Source organism: Rana temporaria, chromosome 1, assembly GCF_905171775.1.
Source record: "Rana temporaria chromosome 1, aRanTem1.1, whole genome shotgun sequence".
NCBI classification, from domain to species: Eukaryota; Metazoa; Chordata; class Amphibia; order Anura; family Ranidae; genus Rana; species Rana temporaria.
The window spans coordinates 45678621-45693123 of record NC_053489.1 but is presented as its reverse complement, the minus strand read 5'-3'; the positions used below and the strand labels follow the sequence as shown (position 1 = coordinate 45693123).

Below are 14503 nucleotides of genomic sequence, written 5' to 3'. Positions count from 1 at the left end.
CGGCGCGGGAGCACGCCTAATTTAAATGGGACTCGCCCCATTCGATTGGGCACGCCTTGCGCTGGACGGGTTTAGGATACACCGCCGCAAATTTCCAGGTAAGTGCTTTGTGGATCGGGCACTAACTTGGAAAAATTGCGGCGGTGTAACTTAAACCAGTTACGTTACGCTGCGCCCGGGCTATGTGAATCTGGTCCCTAGTCATTTTAAATTCAGCCAGGTTTCAGCAGATAAGTTCTAACCAAGTGGTGCTTTGCCACAGATGAAATCTGGAAATCCAGAGAACCAAGGGGGTGTGGTCAAAGTGCACAGGGTATTTAGTATGTGAAATACCTTCATGGTTCCTTCAAATGTATATCCATTGCAAGATTGTGCTGCTGCTACTTTTTACAATGATACAGAAACAAATCAGCATTCATTTAAATTTTTGCAGGCTGATCTATCTGATATTTGTATTATTGATGCAGCTATGTATTAACCCTATTTGTTTGTTTTGTGTACATTTTAAATTCAATATATTTTTTTGTATTTTTGCAGGTTTATGCCCCTTCAGCAAGCACTGCCGACTACAATAGGGATTCACCAGGTTACCCATCCTCGAAACCAGCCTCCAGCACCTTCCCTAGCTCCTTCTTCATGCAAGGTATGGCTTTTTATTTGTGTTTCCCTTTTAGTGTAAAGAAAAATGTATGAGCTAACCATTACAAACCATGGGAATCATTTTTTTTTTTTTTTATAGAAACTGTCTTAAAGGGTTACTAACAGTTTTTGTTTCCTTCAAAATCACAAACATGTCATACTTACCTGCTCTGTGTAATGGTTTTGCACAGAGCAGCCCCGAACCTCCTCTTCTATGGTTCCCTGTGGGTGCTCTGGGATTCTCCCCCAGCCGAGTGCCCCATAGTAAGCCACTTTCTCTGGGGGAACTCATGCATGCTTTCTCCCGAGCCCCACTCTGTGTGTCCATAAGGCACACAGAACAGGGCTCAGCCCTGCCCCCGCTCCCTCCCCACTGCCTGTAATTGATAGCAGTGGGATCCAATTGCTGTGTCTCAACCAGTGATGAGACAGAGACCCGGGAGAGCAGCTGCTCTCGTGCATATCACTGGACTGGGCTCGGGTAAGTATTGGGGGGCGCAGGGGCGCAGGGGAAGCTGCATACTGGAGGTTTTTTACTTTCATGCATAGAATGCATGAAGGTAAAAAAACTTCAGCCTAACCACTAAATACAGACTGTTTCAGCCAAAAGATTTGTAATTCTGTTCAGTCAGCGTTATGGTCAGTGGTCACGGCAACCCTGACAGACAGCATAGACAGCAGTAGGCAACCATGGCTTCTTTTGCTGGTTTGCATGTCACCTGCCTGCTCAATGGACTATTAAAGAACATCATCACTCTACTGTTCTCTTCTGGAAAGCTGTCTAAGCACTTTCCTCACTGGCCCCTGTTAGATCAGGGTTCCTCTACCAGAGTTCCATGGAACCCTAGGGTTCCTCCAGAAGTTGATAGAGGTTCCTTGAGCAATCAGCAATTTCTGACTCTCAGATCTCACTGACACCATTGATCTTTTTAGCTATCTGTAAGGGGGTAATTCTTCCCAGTGACCACAAGTGTAAGGAGCACCCTTCCCTAACCATGACACTAATGTACCATGGGTTGTAGATATAATAATTTTAGCAGTGGTTCCCTGAGATCAGAAATGTGTTTTTAGGGTTTCTTTGTGTTGAAGAGGTGGAGAAAAGCTGTGTTATGTGGGGTACATACATACTATAAGAAAATCGGGCAAACGATCATCCGATTTTCCTCAATGTTTCACAGCAAATCTGAACCAATGAAAATACATATGAAAATTCTCATGTGACAAAGGCTTTTTTTTTGTTGTTAATTGTTTGCAGTCTATCGTTTCAGATTTTTCTCATACGAAAATGGTACAAAAACAGTACAATTTGAACGAAAATGGTTCCGTACTAGAAACATTTTGGAGCTTGTCCCTTTGGAAATTTTCATTCAGAAAGTCGGAATCGGCTGTAGAAAGTTATGTACACACTATACCAAAATCATACGAAAGTTCTTCGGACGAAAATGATTTTCTTATAGTGTGTACAAGCCTTTAGATCAACAGACTTGTAAAAGGCAATTTATGCAATATGATCATTATTTAAAGGCTTTTTATCATCTTTGATTCCTTTATGTTTTTAGATATACGGTACCTCTGAGGCCTCATACACACGGCCGAGTTTCTCTGCAAAAACCAGCAAGAAGCTTGCTGGGTTTTTTTTTTTTGCCGAGGAAACCGGTCGTGTGTACACTTTTCAACGAGGAAACCGCTGAGGATCTCGTCGGGCCAAAAAGAAAGCATGTCTTCTTTTTCCTCGATGGCAATGGGAAAATTTGGCTCGCCGAGATCCTCGGTGGCTTCACAAGGAATTCGACGAGCAAAACTATGTGTTTCGCCCGTCGAGTTCCTCGGACGTGTGTACGAGGCTTCATTGTGATCAGATTCAAATACGCTTCTCAAAGTGTATTAAAGAGGTTGTAAACCTCTGAAAAAAACCCTGCAAGACAAAGGTATAATGAGCTAGTATGCATCACATACTAGCTCGTTATGAAATACTTACCTTAGAATGATGCCCTGCAGTGCCAATTGCACTCCGCTCCTTCGGCCGACATCTTTTCTGGAGTTACTTCTGGGTTTGCATGCTTCGGCGCTGTGATTGGCTATCACCACGATGACCTCACTCCTGCGCACATGGTTACAGCACGAGTCCTGAAGAAATGGTGCGCAAGCAAGGCGCTCATTCAGTGCACATGCGCCGATGACGTTGGCGACAGCATATATAATAAATCGCTCCTAAGTGCAAGTTTAGGAGATATATACAGTACCTACTATAGGCTTACCCATAGGTACAATTAAAGAGGAAGACTTTACTCTCTCTTTAAAGCTTTTGTAATTTCTTTTTCACATTTGCAATAGTCCATGGAGGTCAGGGCCGGCCTTTGGGGTGTGCGAGCTGTGCGGCCTCACAGGGCACCATGGGCAACAGGGGCGCCGTGCGGCCATCACAGCTTGCAGAATGTGAGTCGCAGTCAGTTACTCACATGATCATCACAGGAGTCCGACTCCTATGAGTCACAACAGCAGGCGCTGCCAGGTCTCCCTGCGCGCTGCCAGGTCCCCCTGCCCTGGGACTGGGTGAAGAGCATCGGTTGCGGCACCTGAAAAAAATGGCTGCTGTCGGCCCCGACAGGCACACTGCGCATGCGCCGCAAGCCAGAAAACGTTCGGCTATTCTCGGGCAGACGGCGCATGCGCAGTGGCATCTAAGCCCCTGGGCGGCGCCATTTTTAAATGCAAAGCCACGCCGTCCACCGAAAGGTAAGTCAGTTTAGGTGACCAGGGGGCGAGGGGTGAAGATGGGGGGGCGCCACAGGATTAGCTCGCACAGGGCGCCTGAACACCTAAGGCCGGCCCTGATGGAGGTGGCCATGTTTGCCCATTAGATGTGTCGGCTCTGCTTTCTAAATAGTGCTGAACAGTGATTGGGCTTTACTGTTTCTCTCCCACACAGTCTGCTGAGGCTGATTGAAAATGACATACTTTCTACATGATTTATCCTGTAATCTGAGCTGTTGATATGCCAGATGTTGCAGATGTTGCCTAATACACAGACAGCCAACTATAGGGACAGTCTACAGATGTTTATATAAAATACACTCTTATGCAATATGAAACTCAAAGTCACATCCAAATTTACTTTTGGATGAACATTGCATTAATAACTCAAATTTTTAGCGTTCATGTTTTAAGGGTTGCTACACTAGTAATGATTGTATTTCTGCCAACCCCCTCTTCATTACTTGCTGCCGTTCTTTGAAAATGATTATGTAATATATGCAGTAGTTTTTGATCCAGGTATAGGCTGCTAGCGTTTTATCCAAAACTTGACTTTGCTCTAGAGGTCAAGTTGGCTCTACCTTTTTTCATTACTCCCCAAAAGCCCATTTATATGATAGGCAACCTTATTTACCAAAAATTTACGTAAACATTGCCACACACCAAGGATCTTCAAGTAGCATTGAATTTTTTAAAATCAAAGTGATCACATTACAGTGGAAGAGTGCAACGTTTAGGGGATACGCAGGACCCCTTCGTCAGGCTTTGATGAAGTTTTATGCAAATCTTGACTTCCCCTGTAGAAGTCAAGTTGGCTCTACTTTTTTCAATATCTCCATTGGCCCACTAATATGATGGGCTACCTTATTTAGGAAAAAAATGATATAAATATTGCCAGCGCACCAAGTTTTTTCACTTAACATCCAATTTTTTTTATTCAAAGTGATGACATCTCAGCGGAAGAGTGCAACTTTTTGAGTCCAGGCAGGACCCCTTTATCACCCATTTGATGAAGCTTTATGGAAATCTTGACTTCCCTCTAGAATTCAAGTTTGCGCTTCTTTTTCCAATGTTCTCCAATGCCCACTAATGTGATAGGTGACCTTGTTTTACAAAAAAATAATGTAAAAATTGCCAGCAAACCAAGGATCTTCAAGTAACATTCCAACATTTTTATTTGAAATGATCACATAACAGCGGAAAAGTGCAGCGCTTTGGGGCCACGCAGGACCCCTTTGCCAGGCATGTGATGAAGTTTTATGCAAATCTTGAATTTCCTCTGGAAGTGAAGTCAGCTGTGCCTTTTTCCAGTAATTTAAAAATGGCCCATTAAAATGATACGCCACCTTATTAATCAAATGGGGGACATGGGAGGGACGAGACAAAGCTTGAGATTTAGGCCGGGTTCACATATGTGTGGCGCGGGTTCGTGCCTAGGGTGCATATCTGTTCACTGGTTCAAATGCGATTCAGGTATGAATTTTTGCCTGAATTCGCAGCTCAACTGGACCCAAAGATGCACAGGACTCTTCTGCACTCCAGGCCGTGGCTGTCCCGGACCTGTGTGTACTGGCTCCATTAAGAGCTGGTCACACTTGCCTGTCATGCGAATTGGATGTGGGAAACCCTGCATATATGTGAACACAGCCTGAGAAGGATAATCTAGATTTGCATAAAAATTCAGCTGTCTCTTTCTCAGGATCTATTGATTGTTTTGACATCCAATCTTCTCCCAAGGTAACCTCTTTATGTGTACATTAGTATTTGATCTGTCTGAATTGCTCAGATTTGAGACAGTGTTATTTCCATAAAATTTAAATATATTTAAATCATAAATATACCAGCAAGAATTGCAAGGAGTAGATTGACATCTGTACACATTTTAACATTTGAATTAGTTAATAGTTTCCTCTTTTGATGATCGACCACCATTTAAAATTTTGTCAGGATTAGACGAAGAAAGAGTCCTATGTCAACATCTCCAACCAATTGTTCTTGGGGTGGAAAGTTTAACAGATCAGGTTGTAGCCATGTAGCCAGTCACTATTCTTCCTTGTCAGACAGACAAGCCAACTATGCATGTTTATGTGGGCATCTTTAAAAATAAATCTGTTTTTGGTTGTGAATATATATCCAACCCTTGCTACGCAGACTTCCGCCCTTTATCCCGAAAGAGGAGATTGCAGTCGTGGTGGGAACAATCATCAATTCCAGACTCGACTACGCAAATGCCCTCTATCTAGGACTCCCCAAATACCAAATCACTCGTCTGCAAGTCGTTCAAAATACGGCCGCTCGACTAGTGACTGGGAAAAAAACATGGGAATCAATCTCACTTTCACTGAGATCCCTTCATTGGTTGCCAGTAAAAGACAGAATCACTTTCAAGGCACTCTGTCTAATACATAAGTGTATTCAAGGCAACGCCCCCCAATATCTATGCGAAAAAATAAAAGCCCATAACCCCAATCGCATTCTGCGATCCACCAATCAAAACCTCCTCCAGATACCCAAAGCCAGATATCAGTCCAAAGGAGATCGAAGATTTGCAGTCCAAGGACCCCGCCTGTGGAATGCACTACCAACCACCATCCGACTGGAGTCGGACCACTTGGCCTTCAGGAGAAAGATTAAAACCCATCTCTTCTGAGGTCAAGGGGTTCCTTACCCATGAAATGGATACAGCGCCCAGAGGCGATTCAGTTCTCATGTGTTGCGCTTTACAAGTCTCTCACTCACTCACTTGCGCCCAGAGGCGATTCAGTTCGCATGTGTTGCGCTATATAAGTTTCTCACTCATTCACTCACTTGCTTAATGTCTGTGGCCACCATTATCTGTGATGATTTCTTGATCATTGCAGTAAAAAGCATCCAGGCATGTCTAAAACAAAAAGTTGTCCTACTTGGACAGTAAGCGACTCAGCCGACTACCCCTTGTGAAGTTGTAATTGAGTGAATAAAGTTTGTAAATTACATAATTTGCTTCACAAGTACATCTTGGCATGGAGTTTATAGTTCTCTCTGAAGAGGGAACTTTGAAATCTCTTTAATTGTTGCAAATCCAGGACTGAAACAGTCTTTTCTAAATTTGGCACCATAACTATGGATTTTAGAATGGGCCGCGCTTGCCAACTTTTTTAATTGGTAAAGAAAAATTAAACAGGGAAGCTAGAGCCATATTTACAAAGGAGGACAGTAAATTCAGTTGATAAGCTGTTTAGCAGGAGGACTTAGAGCTGGAGGGCTAGAACCGGACAAGCCTTTCTACAGCGGGGAAGTTCAAACTGGGGGTGAGTGGGCTTGACAAAGAAATAAAATTGGCGGAAACATCTAAAGCTGAAATCCTCTTTACCTCAATACAGATGAACGTTACTTGTGAGGGACTTTAGACAATAAGTCGTTTTTTTTTTTTTTTTTTTACCCAATCAGGGTAAGATATACAATTTTATATTAAAACACCATCCTATTCCTGCTTATTTGATTAAAAGTGCAACTGGGGTTTTGATGAAAAACCAAAACACAAATTTCAGTAAAACAGGCAGGTAAAAAGAGTTTTTTTTTATAAGCCCTAACTTTTATACAGTAAAGCAAAGTGTAAACAGGACTGTAAGCTAACCATTTTATTTAGTGACCTTTGACTAGTGTTCAGAGATCTTTAACCACTTGAGGACCCCTTCACGCCGATAGACATCGGCAGAAGGGCACGCCTTTAAGAGCCCAGCCATAGGGAGCTGCGGTGGCTTAACGTGATTGGCACTGCGCTGATAAGCCATTCACCTCTGCAGCTAGGGGTTCGGATCCCGGTCTCGGCTACATGTGAATTGAGTTTGGTGGTCTCAGCCCGGCTCCCGGTGGGTGTGCTATGCGAGGTAAGCCTGCGCTTAGTACCCCCCTCCCACAAAAAAACACCACACGCATTCGAAATTGGGTTAACATGCACGCACTTTGACCACGCGGTCTCTAAAAAAAGAGAGGCGAAGGACTAACGGGGCTGGTTGAGCGGGCTAGATCCTCTCACTCCCTTATAGGGAGTCCCTCTGCCCCGTTGGGCTTCAAAGCGGAGCAGGTAGGACGGGCTGTGTGGGAGGACCCCCTCACACACCCGCCATTGCCACCTGGGGCATGGAGAAAGGTGGCAGATTGCCTCTGGGGAGGCCTGCCTACTCCCAACTCCTGCAGTCCGGCTCCTCTCTCGAGTACACGCACAAAAAATACACTTAAAAAAAAAAAAGAGCCCAGCCATGGGTCGGGAGCGCCCCCTAGTGGTTAACCCATTCACTGCCATTGTCATTTTCACAGTAATTAGTGCATTTTTATAGCACTTTTCGCTGTGAAAATGACAATGGTCCCAAAAATGTGTCAAAAATGTCCGATGTGTCCGCCATAATGTCGCAGCCAGGAAAAAAATTGCTGATCGCCGCCATTATTAATAAAAAAAAAATATTAATAAAAATGCCATAAAACTATCCCCTATTTTGTAAACGCTATAAATTTTGTGCAAACCAATCAATAAACGCTTATTGCATTTTTTTTTTACCAGAAATATGTAGAAGAATACGTATCGGCCTAAACTGAGGAAACAATTATTTTTTTATATATTTTTGGGGGATATTTATTATAGCAAAATGTCAAAAATATTTGATTTTTTTTTAAATTGTCGCTCTATTTTTGTTTATAGCGCAAAAAATAGAAACCACAGAGGTGATCAATTACCACCAAAAGAAAGCTCTATTTGTGGGGAAAAAAAGGACGCCAATTTTGTTTGGGAGCCACGTCGCACGACTGCGCAATTGTCAGTTAAAGCGACACAGTGCCGAATCGCAAAAAGGGGCCAGGTCCCTTACCTGCATAATGGTCCGGGTCTTAAGTGGTTAACAAAGCCTGTCCAAAGCCTTGTTTTGAAGCAAGTGTAAACTAGCTGTTAATGTGTGTTGAAGCCGAAGCAAGTGTAAATGAGCCCTAACACCTAACCTCACTATTAGCCTAACATTTGCCCACACAGTAACACTCTCTAATATAGAATGAGTCTGTTGTTTGAATACCTATTTCTCCTGTACTGGGATCCTCTGCACACAAAGGTACCAGAGCCAGGCTTTCAGAGCCAAAATCTACTGTAATGCCTCTCCACTCCTGTCTCAGAATAATTCTGTTTGTTACAGTTTACAGGCAGTTCAAAGAGAACCTGTCAGTATGATTTCTCTATGTCATTTACTCAGTTAAGTGCAAAAACGAAGTATGCTCTTCTCAGGAATACAAGGAATTTTTGGAATGCTGCAATTCTATGGGGGAGATTTACTACAACCGGAGCACACAGAATCTGGCCCAGCTGTGCATAGCAACCAATCAGCTTCTAACTTTAGCTTGTTCAGTTACGCGTTGATAATAAAACCTAGAAGCTGATTGGTTACTATGCAGAGCTGCACCAGATTCAGTTTGCGCCCATTTTAACAAATCTCTTAAGCTTCCTATTATAAATGCTAAGGAATACACTATATATTGTAAAATATTTTACATTTTTTTTTTCTGTTTCCTTCCAGATGGTCACCACAGCAGTGATCCTTGGAGTTCGAGTGGTATGAACCAAGCTAGTTATGGGGGAATGCTGGGCAACTCTTCTCATATTCCACAGTCAAGCAGTTACTGCAACATACATCCACATGACCGTTTGGTAAGTGCAGCTTACTGTTTAATCAAAAACAAACTGACATCATATTAAATTGGACCTAAAGGGAACCAGTAGGGAATGGACATTTGTAATAATCGGAATCTCTACTTTTACGTTTTTGTAGTAGCTCATTCTTATTCCTCATGGATAACAATGTACAGGTATACCCCACTTTTATGTACACAATGGGGTTTATTTACTAAAGCTGGAAAGCGCAAAATCAGACTCACTTCTGCATAGAAACCAATGAGCTTCTAACCCCAGCTTGTTCAATTAAGCTTTGGTAATAAAACCTGGAAGCTCATTGGGCCAGATTCACAGCTGAGATACGACGGAGTATCTCAGATACTCCGTCGTATCTCTCAGAGTATCTATGCGACTGATTCATAGAAAAATTACATCACTGCGCGCAAAGCACGGCGGGAATTCCGAAACAGAGCATGCGCAGTAGGTCCGGCGCGGGAGCGCGCCTAATTTAAATGGCACACGCCCATTTAAATTACGCGGGCTTACGCCGGAGGCCGCCGGCGTAGTTTTCATCGCAAGTGCTTTGTGAATCAGGCACTTGCGATGAAAACTTGCGGCGGTGCAACGTATCTATGATACGTTACGCCACCGCTAGTCTACGTGAATCATGCCCATTGTTTTTTATGCAGAAGTGAGCCTGATTTTGTGCTTTCCAGCTTTAGTAAATAAACACTATTGTGTACTTAAAAGTGGGGTATTATGCCTGTATGCTAATATTTTGTTTTATTCTCTACCGGTCAGAAATGGCAGACTCACATAGAGTCTGACCTGTCTAAGCACACAGAATTCTATTTAATGGACTGATATATCAATTATTAACTCCAGTTAAGGCAAATCAAGCCTACTGAACTGTTCCCATAAAATTATTAAAAACCAATAAAAATTTACGATAAAACACAACAGGGGAGATTTACTAAAACTGGAACAAGCAAAATCTAGTGTAGCCATGCATGGTAGCCAATCAGCTTCTAACTTTACTTTGTTTAATTAAAGGCTAAGTTCACTGTTTTTTTCTAAATTCCAGCTCCCTTATGTAGAATTAATTTTGAATTACTTTGCAAAAATAAAATAGCTTTCTATTTATTCTACACATGCTTACCTCACTCTTGTCATGGCTGCTAAAAAACACTTATCCATTACTTCTGCCTTACTTCCTGGACAGACTTTAGGTTGTGACACAGGAAGGAGTTGACCAGCTGAGGGTGGCTGATGCAGGGTGTGTGCTAATGAGATCAACTGGTTAACTCCTTCCTGTGTCATGACCTAATGCATGTCCAGGAAGTAAGGCAGGAAGTAATGCATAAGTGTTTTAGAGCAGCCAGGAAGAAACGGAGGTAAGTGTGTGTATAATTTTGCAAAATAAGTACATGCTATATTGGTACCTAGGGGAGCATTGGTTACTATGCACATGTGCTGTACATTCTGTGTGCTCCAGTTTTAGTCTCCCCCAAAGCCTCCAACCAATATTGTGCTGTTCAGGGATAAAAACAATGATCCATCTCAAAAGGACCTAGGTCTGTAGTCCTGAAAGTAAAGCCAAAATCCAACAATTATGCAAAGATTCCCAATACCCAGTAAATCCATAGTTAATCACAATGTATAACAGTCAGTTCAGCTGTCATTATAAATATTAGATTTGATCATAAATACATAAAAAAAATCTACTGCTAAATAAATTCCCCAGTCCACAATTCCAAATCAGTAACATATTCAAGTTCCTCAAAAATTCATCAAACACCTATTCAGTCTTCAAGACAAATCAAAAGAAATTAAACCCTGACTGCTTGTCAAATTTAGGTGAAATATAAATATATTGGCAAGATATCTGTATAATTTCTAATAATAAAACCAATCAATAGTGTTTAACTACTTGCCGACCAGCCGCCGCAGTTCTACGGCGGCAGGTCGGCTCCCCTGCGTGAAAGCGTCAGGGGAGCGTCAAAGCGGACACTAGGGGCGCATACCCGGTGGGCGTGATCGCCCCGGGGCACCCCGATTGCTCGTTACAGAGTGAGGACCGGGAGCTGTGTGTGTGTAAACACACAGCTCCCGGTCCTGTCAGGGGAGAAATGCCTGACCGTCTGTTCATACAATGTATGAACAGCAATCAGTCATTTCCCCTAGTGAGGCCACCCCCCCTAAAGTTAGAACACACCCAGGGAACATACTTAACCCCTTGCCTGCCCCCTAGTGTTAACCCTTTCCCTGCCAGTGGCATTTTTATAGTAATCCAATGCATTTTTATAGCACTGATCGCTATAAAAATGCCAATGATCCCAAATATGTGTCAGAAGTGTCCGAAGTGTCCGCTATAATGTAGCAGTACCGGAAAAAAATCGCTTATCACCGCCATTACTAGTAAAAAATAAATATTAATTAAAATGCCATAAAACTACCCCCTATTTTGTAAACGCTATAACTTTTGCGCAAACCAATCAATAAACGTTTATTGAGATTTTTTTTTACGAAAAATATGTAGAAGAATACGTATCGGCCTAAACTGAGGACATTTTATTTTTTTTATATATTTTTGGGGGATATTTATTATAGCAAAAAGTAAAAAATATTCATTTTTTTTCCAAATTGTGGCTATTTTTGTTTATAGCACAAAAACTAAAAACCGCAGAGGTGATCAAATACCACCAAAATAAAGCTCTATTTGTGGGGAAAAAAAGGACGCCAATTTTGTTTGGGAGCCACGTCGCACGACCGCGCAATTGTCAGTTAATGTGACGCAGTGCCGAATCGCAAAAAGTGCTCTATGGTTCATGGGTTAAGTGGGTTAAGTGGTTAAAGAGTCAAGATTATGATGGAAACAGAAGGCAGTGAGGGAGATTTACTAAAACTGGAGCACACAGAATCTGGCGCAGCTGCGCATAGTAACCAATCATCTTCTAACTTCAGCTTGTTCAAATAAACTTTGACAATAAAGCCTAGCAGCTGATTGGTTACTATGCACAACTGCACCAGATTATGTGTGCACCAGTTATAGTAAATCTTCCCCAGTGATACTTTGTTTCTCTAGTGGAAAGGAAAGATGCCAGCGACAATCAATCAATAAACTATTACCAGGACACCCTCTATAAGGAGGCAGTGCCTAGGCAGCTGATTTAGATGGGGCCACACTGACATTTACAAATGTAATCATTTTTTTTATTTGTTTCCATTTTCTGTCCAACTGTGAGCATTTGTGGCTTAATTCATCCAGAGAACTGTAGAAAGAAGGGATCCAAAGGATGTTGAGAGGAGTGGGAAGGTTCCTTACCGTTCAGGAAATATAAAACTTTCACTGGTAAATTATAGAATTGAGAAGTAGATCTATTTATGAAGAACTTATGGTTCCTCCAATAGCACATTATAGCAGCAGTGTTTTCTAAAATACTCATATGAAACAGGGGGTGTGGGTTGTTTGAAAGGAAGCCATCATTTAGCGGAGTCTTGTGCAGTATCATGTCTCAATACAACCCTGGGTTTTCCATTGGATGAGAACATAAAATTAGACAAAGATGTTTGAGTGTTTTTTTCTGGGTTCTGAGGCATGGTGATACCCTGAAACTTTCAGACAGTCCTCTGGACAGGGAGAACCCCAGGGTAGGTTTGTAAATTATGGCACTGTCCTGCTGGACCTGCGACACATAGCAGCTATGGACAGGGAGAACCCAAAGGTAGGTTTCTAAATTATGGCACTGTCTTACAGGACCGGGGACACATGGCAACTATGGACAGGGAGCACCCCAGGGTAAGTTTCTAAATTATGGTACTGTTCTGCCAGACCTGGAACACATAGCAACTATGGCCAGGGAGCACTCCAGGGTAAGTTTCTAAATTGTGGAACTGTCTTTCAGGACCTGGAACACATACCAACTATGGACAGGGAGCACCCCAGGGTAAGTTTCAAAATTATGGCACTGTTCTGCCAGACTTGTAACATATAGCAACTATGGACAGGGAGCACCCCAGGGTAGGTTTCTAAATTATGGCACAGTCCTGCCGGACCTGCGACACATAGCAACTATGGACAGGGAGCACCCCAGGGTAGGTTTCTAAATTATGCCACAGTCCTGCTGGAACTGCGACACATAGCAACTATGGACGGGGAGCACCCCAGGATAGGTTTCTATATGATGGCACTGTCCTGCCAGACCTGGGACACATAGCAACTATGGACAGGGAGCACCCTAGAGTAGGCTTCTAAATTATGGTACTGTCATACAGGACCTGGGACACATAGCAACTATGGACAGGGAGCACCCCAAAGTAGGTTTCTAAATGATGGTACTGTCCTAAGGGTCCTGGGACACGCAGCAACTATGTATTAACTGCATTACTACCATAAACCGTGAACATTTCTGAAACAACAATTAAGAGTACACTACACTGACTGTTTTTGGAGCAACCTGGCAGAAATGCTCAAATATATTTCAGTTGCTAAAACAATGGTACACATGACCTTTAACTGACCATAGTCTTATACATTTAAAATGTCTCCCTAAGATAAAGGTGTCTGCTATTACCACTGTTAACTTGAAACCCTTCTTCGTTGTGCATATGGAGCATTAGGCATACTCTCTCTCCAGCTACATTGATAAAAGCTGCCCATATGCTAGTGAACTGACCATTATAGGGCCCCTCTACTGAGGTGGCCTCATCAAATAGGAGGTGACAGGTGGACAAGGCATAACTTTAATGTTGTAGATGCCATGCCCCTAGTGGCAGAGGTGGTGTTTGTGCTAGGCCATTATTAGATCCAGTAGAAGCCCTGGCACATTCCTCTGTCTTCATAGGACTGCTACCCTTTCTGTAAAGTATAGGTCACCAGTTTGAGACCCCTGCTCTATGTGAACAAGGTTGACTGTACCAAAGGTATGCATATTTTTTAATGTTTTTGTATTTCGGGTTTTATGGTCAGTTCACACGGGGAAAAAAAGAAATACAATTTTCACAAGATGGTAATTTTTCAGAGACATGCACACTTTAATTTATTAGGTAGTTTAGTGGTTTGACAGAGTTACAGACAAACCATAGTGGATTGCTTACATCTTCAAATGGGAATAATATTGGATGACACAATAAGGGAAGCTGACAAATTACAAAGAAGTTTTAAAAAACTAATTGGGGAAAAGTCAAAACATAAAGGATGTTAGTGTTTAAAATGCACTCTGTCATTGTGAGATGGGTAATTGTATTATGCGTGGCTGAATATTGTCTTTGTTTATCATTTTTACAGAGCTATCCATCACACTCGTCAACGGACATCAATTCTAGTCTTCCTCCAATGTCCACATTTCACCGTAGCAGCACAAATCATTATAACGCCTCTTCCTGTACACCGCCTGCCAATGGAACAGAAAGTATTATGTGTATGTTTTTTTCCTTGTATTGCCATTTTTATTTACTTATTTTTTAACATAGAGTTGT

The 14503-nt window shown here is 42.3% G+C and overlaps 1 protein-coding gene across 15 annotated transcripts in view; it reads left to right on the top strand.

Moving 5' to 3' along the window:
• The window catches only part of TCF4 (transcription factor 4), a 627840-nt gene that overhangs the window by 530993 nt on the left and 82344 nt on the right, over positions 1-14503 (top strand). For 7 of the 15 annotated variants that reach the window (XM_040337356.1, XM_040337308.1, XM_040337342.1 and 4 more), the window contains 5 exons: positions 538-643; positions 8931-9061; positions 12783-12824; positions 12931-12972; positions 14313-14445. In XM_040337356.1, the coding sequence (XP_040193290.1) occupies positions 538-643; positions 8931-9061; positions 12783-12824; positions 12931-12972; positions 14313-14445 (454 nt within the window). The remainder of the gene's footprint in view (positions 1-537; positions 644-8930; positions 9062-12782; positions 12825-12930; positions 12973-14312; positions 14446-14503) is intronic. The other 8 variants (XM_040337391.1, XM_040337364.1, XM_040337401.1 and 5 more) reach the window with 2 other exon arrangements.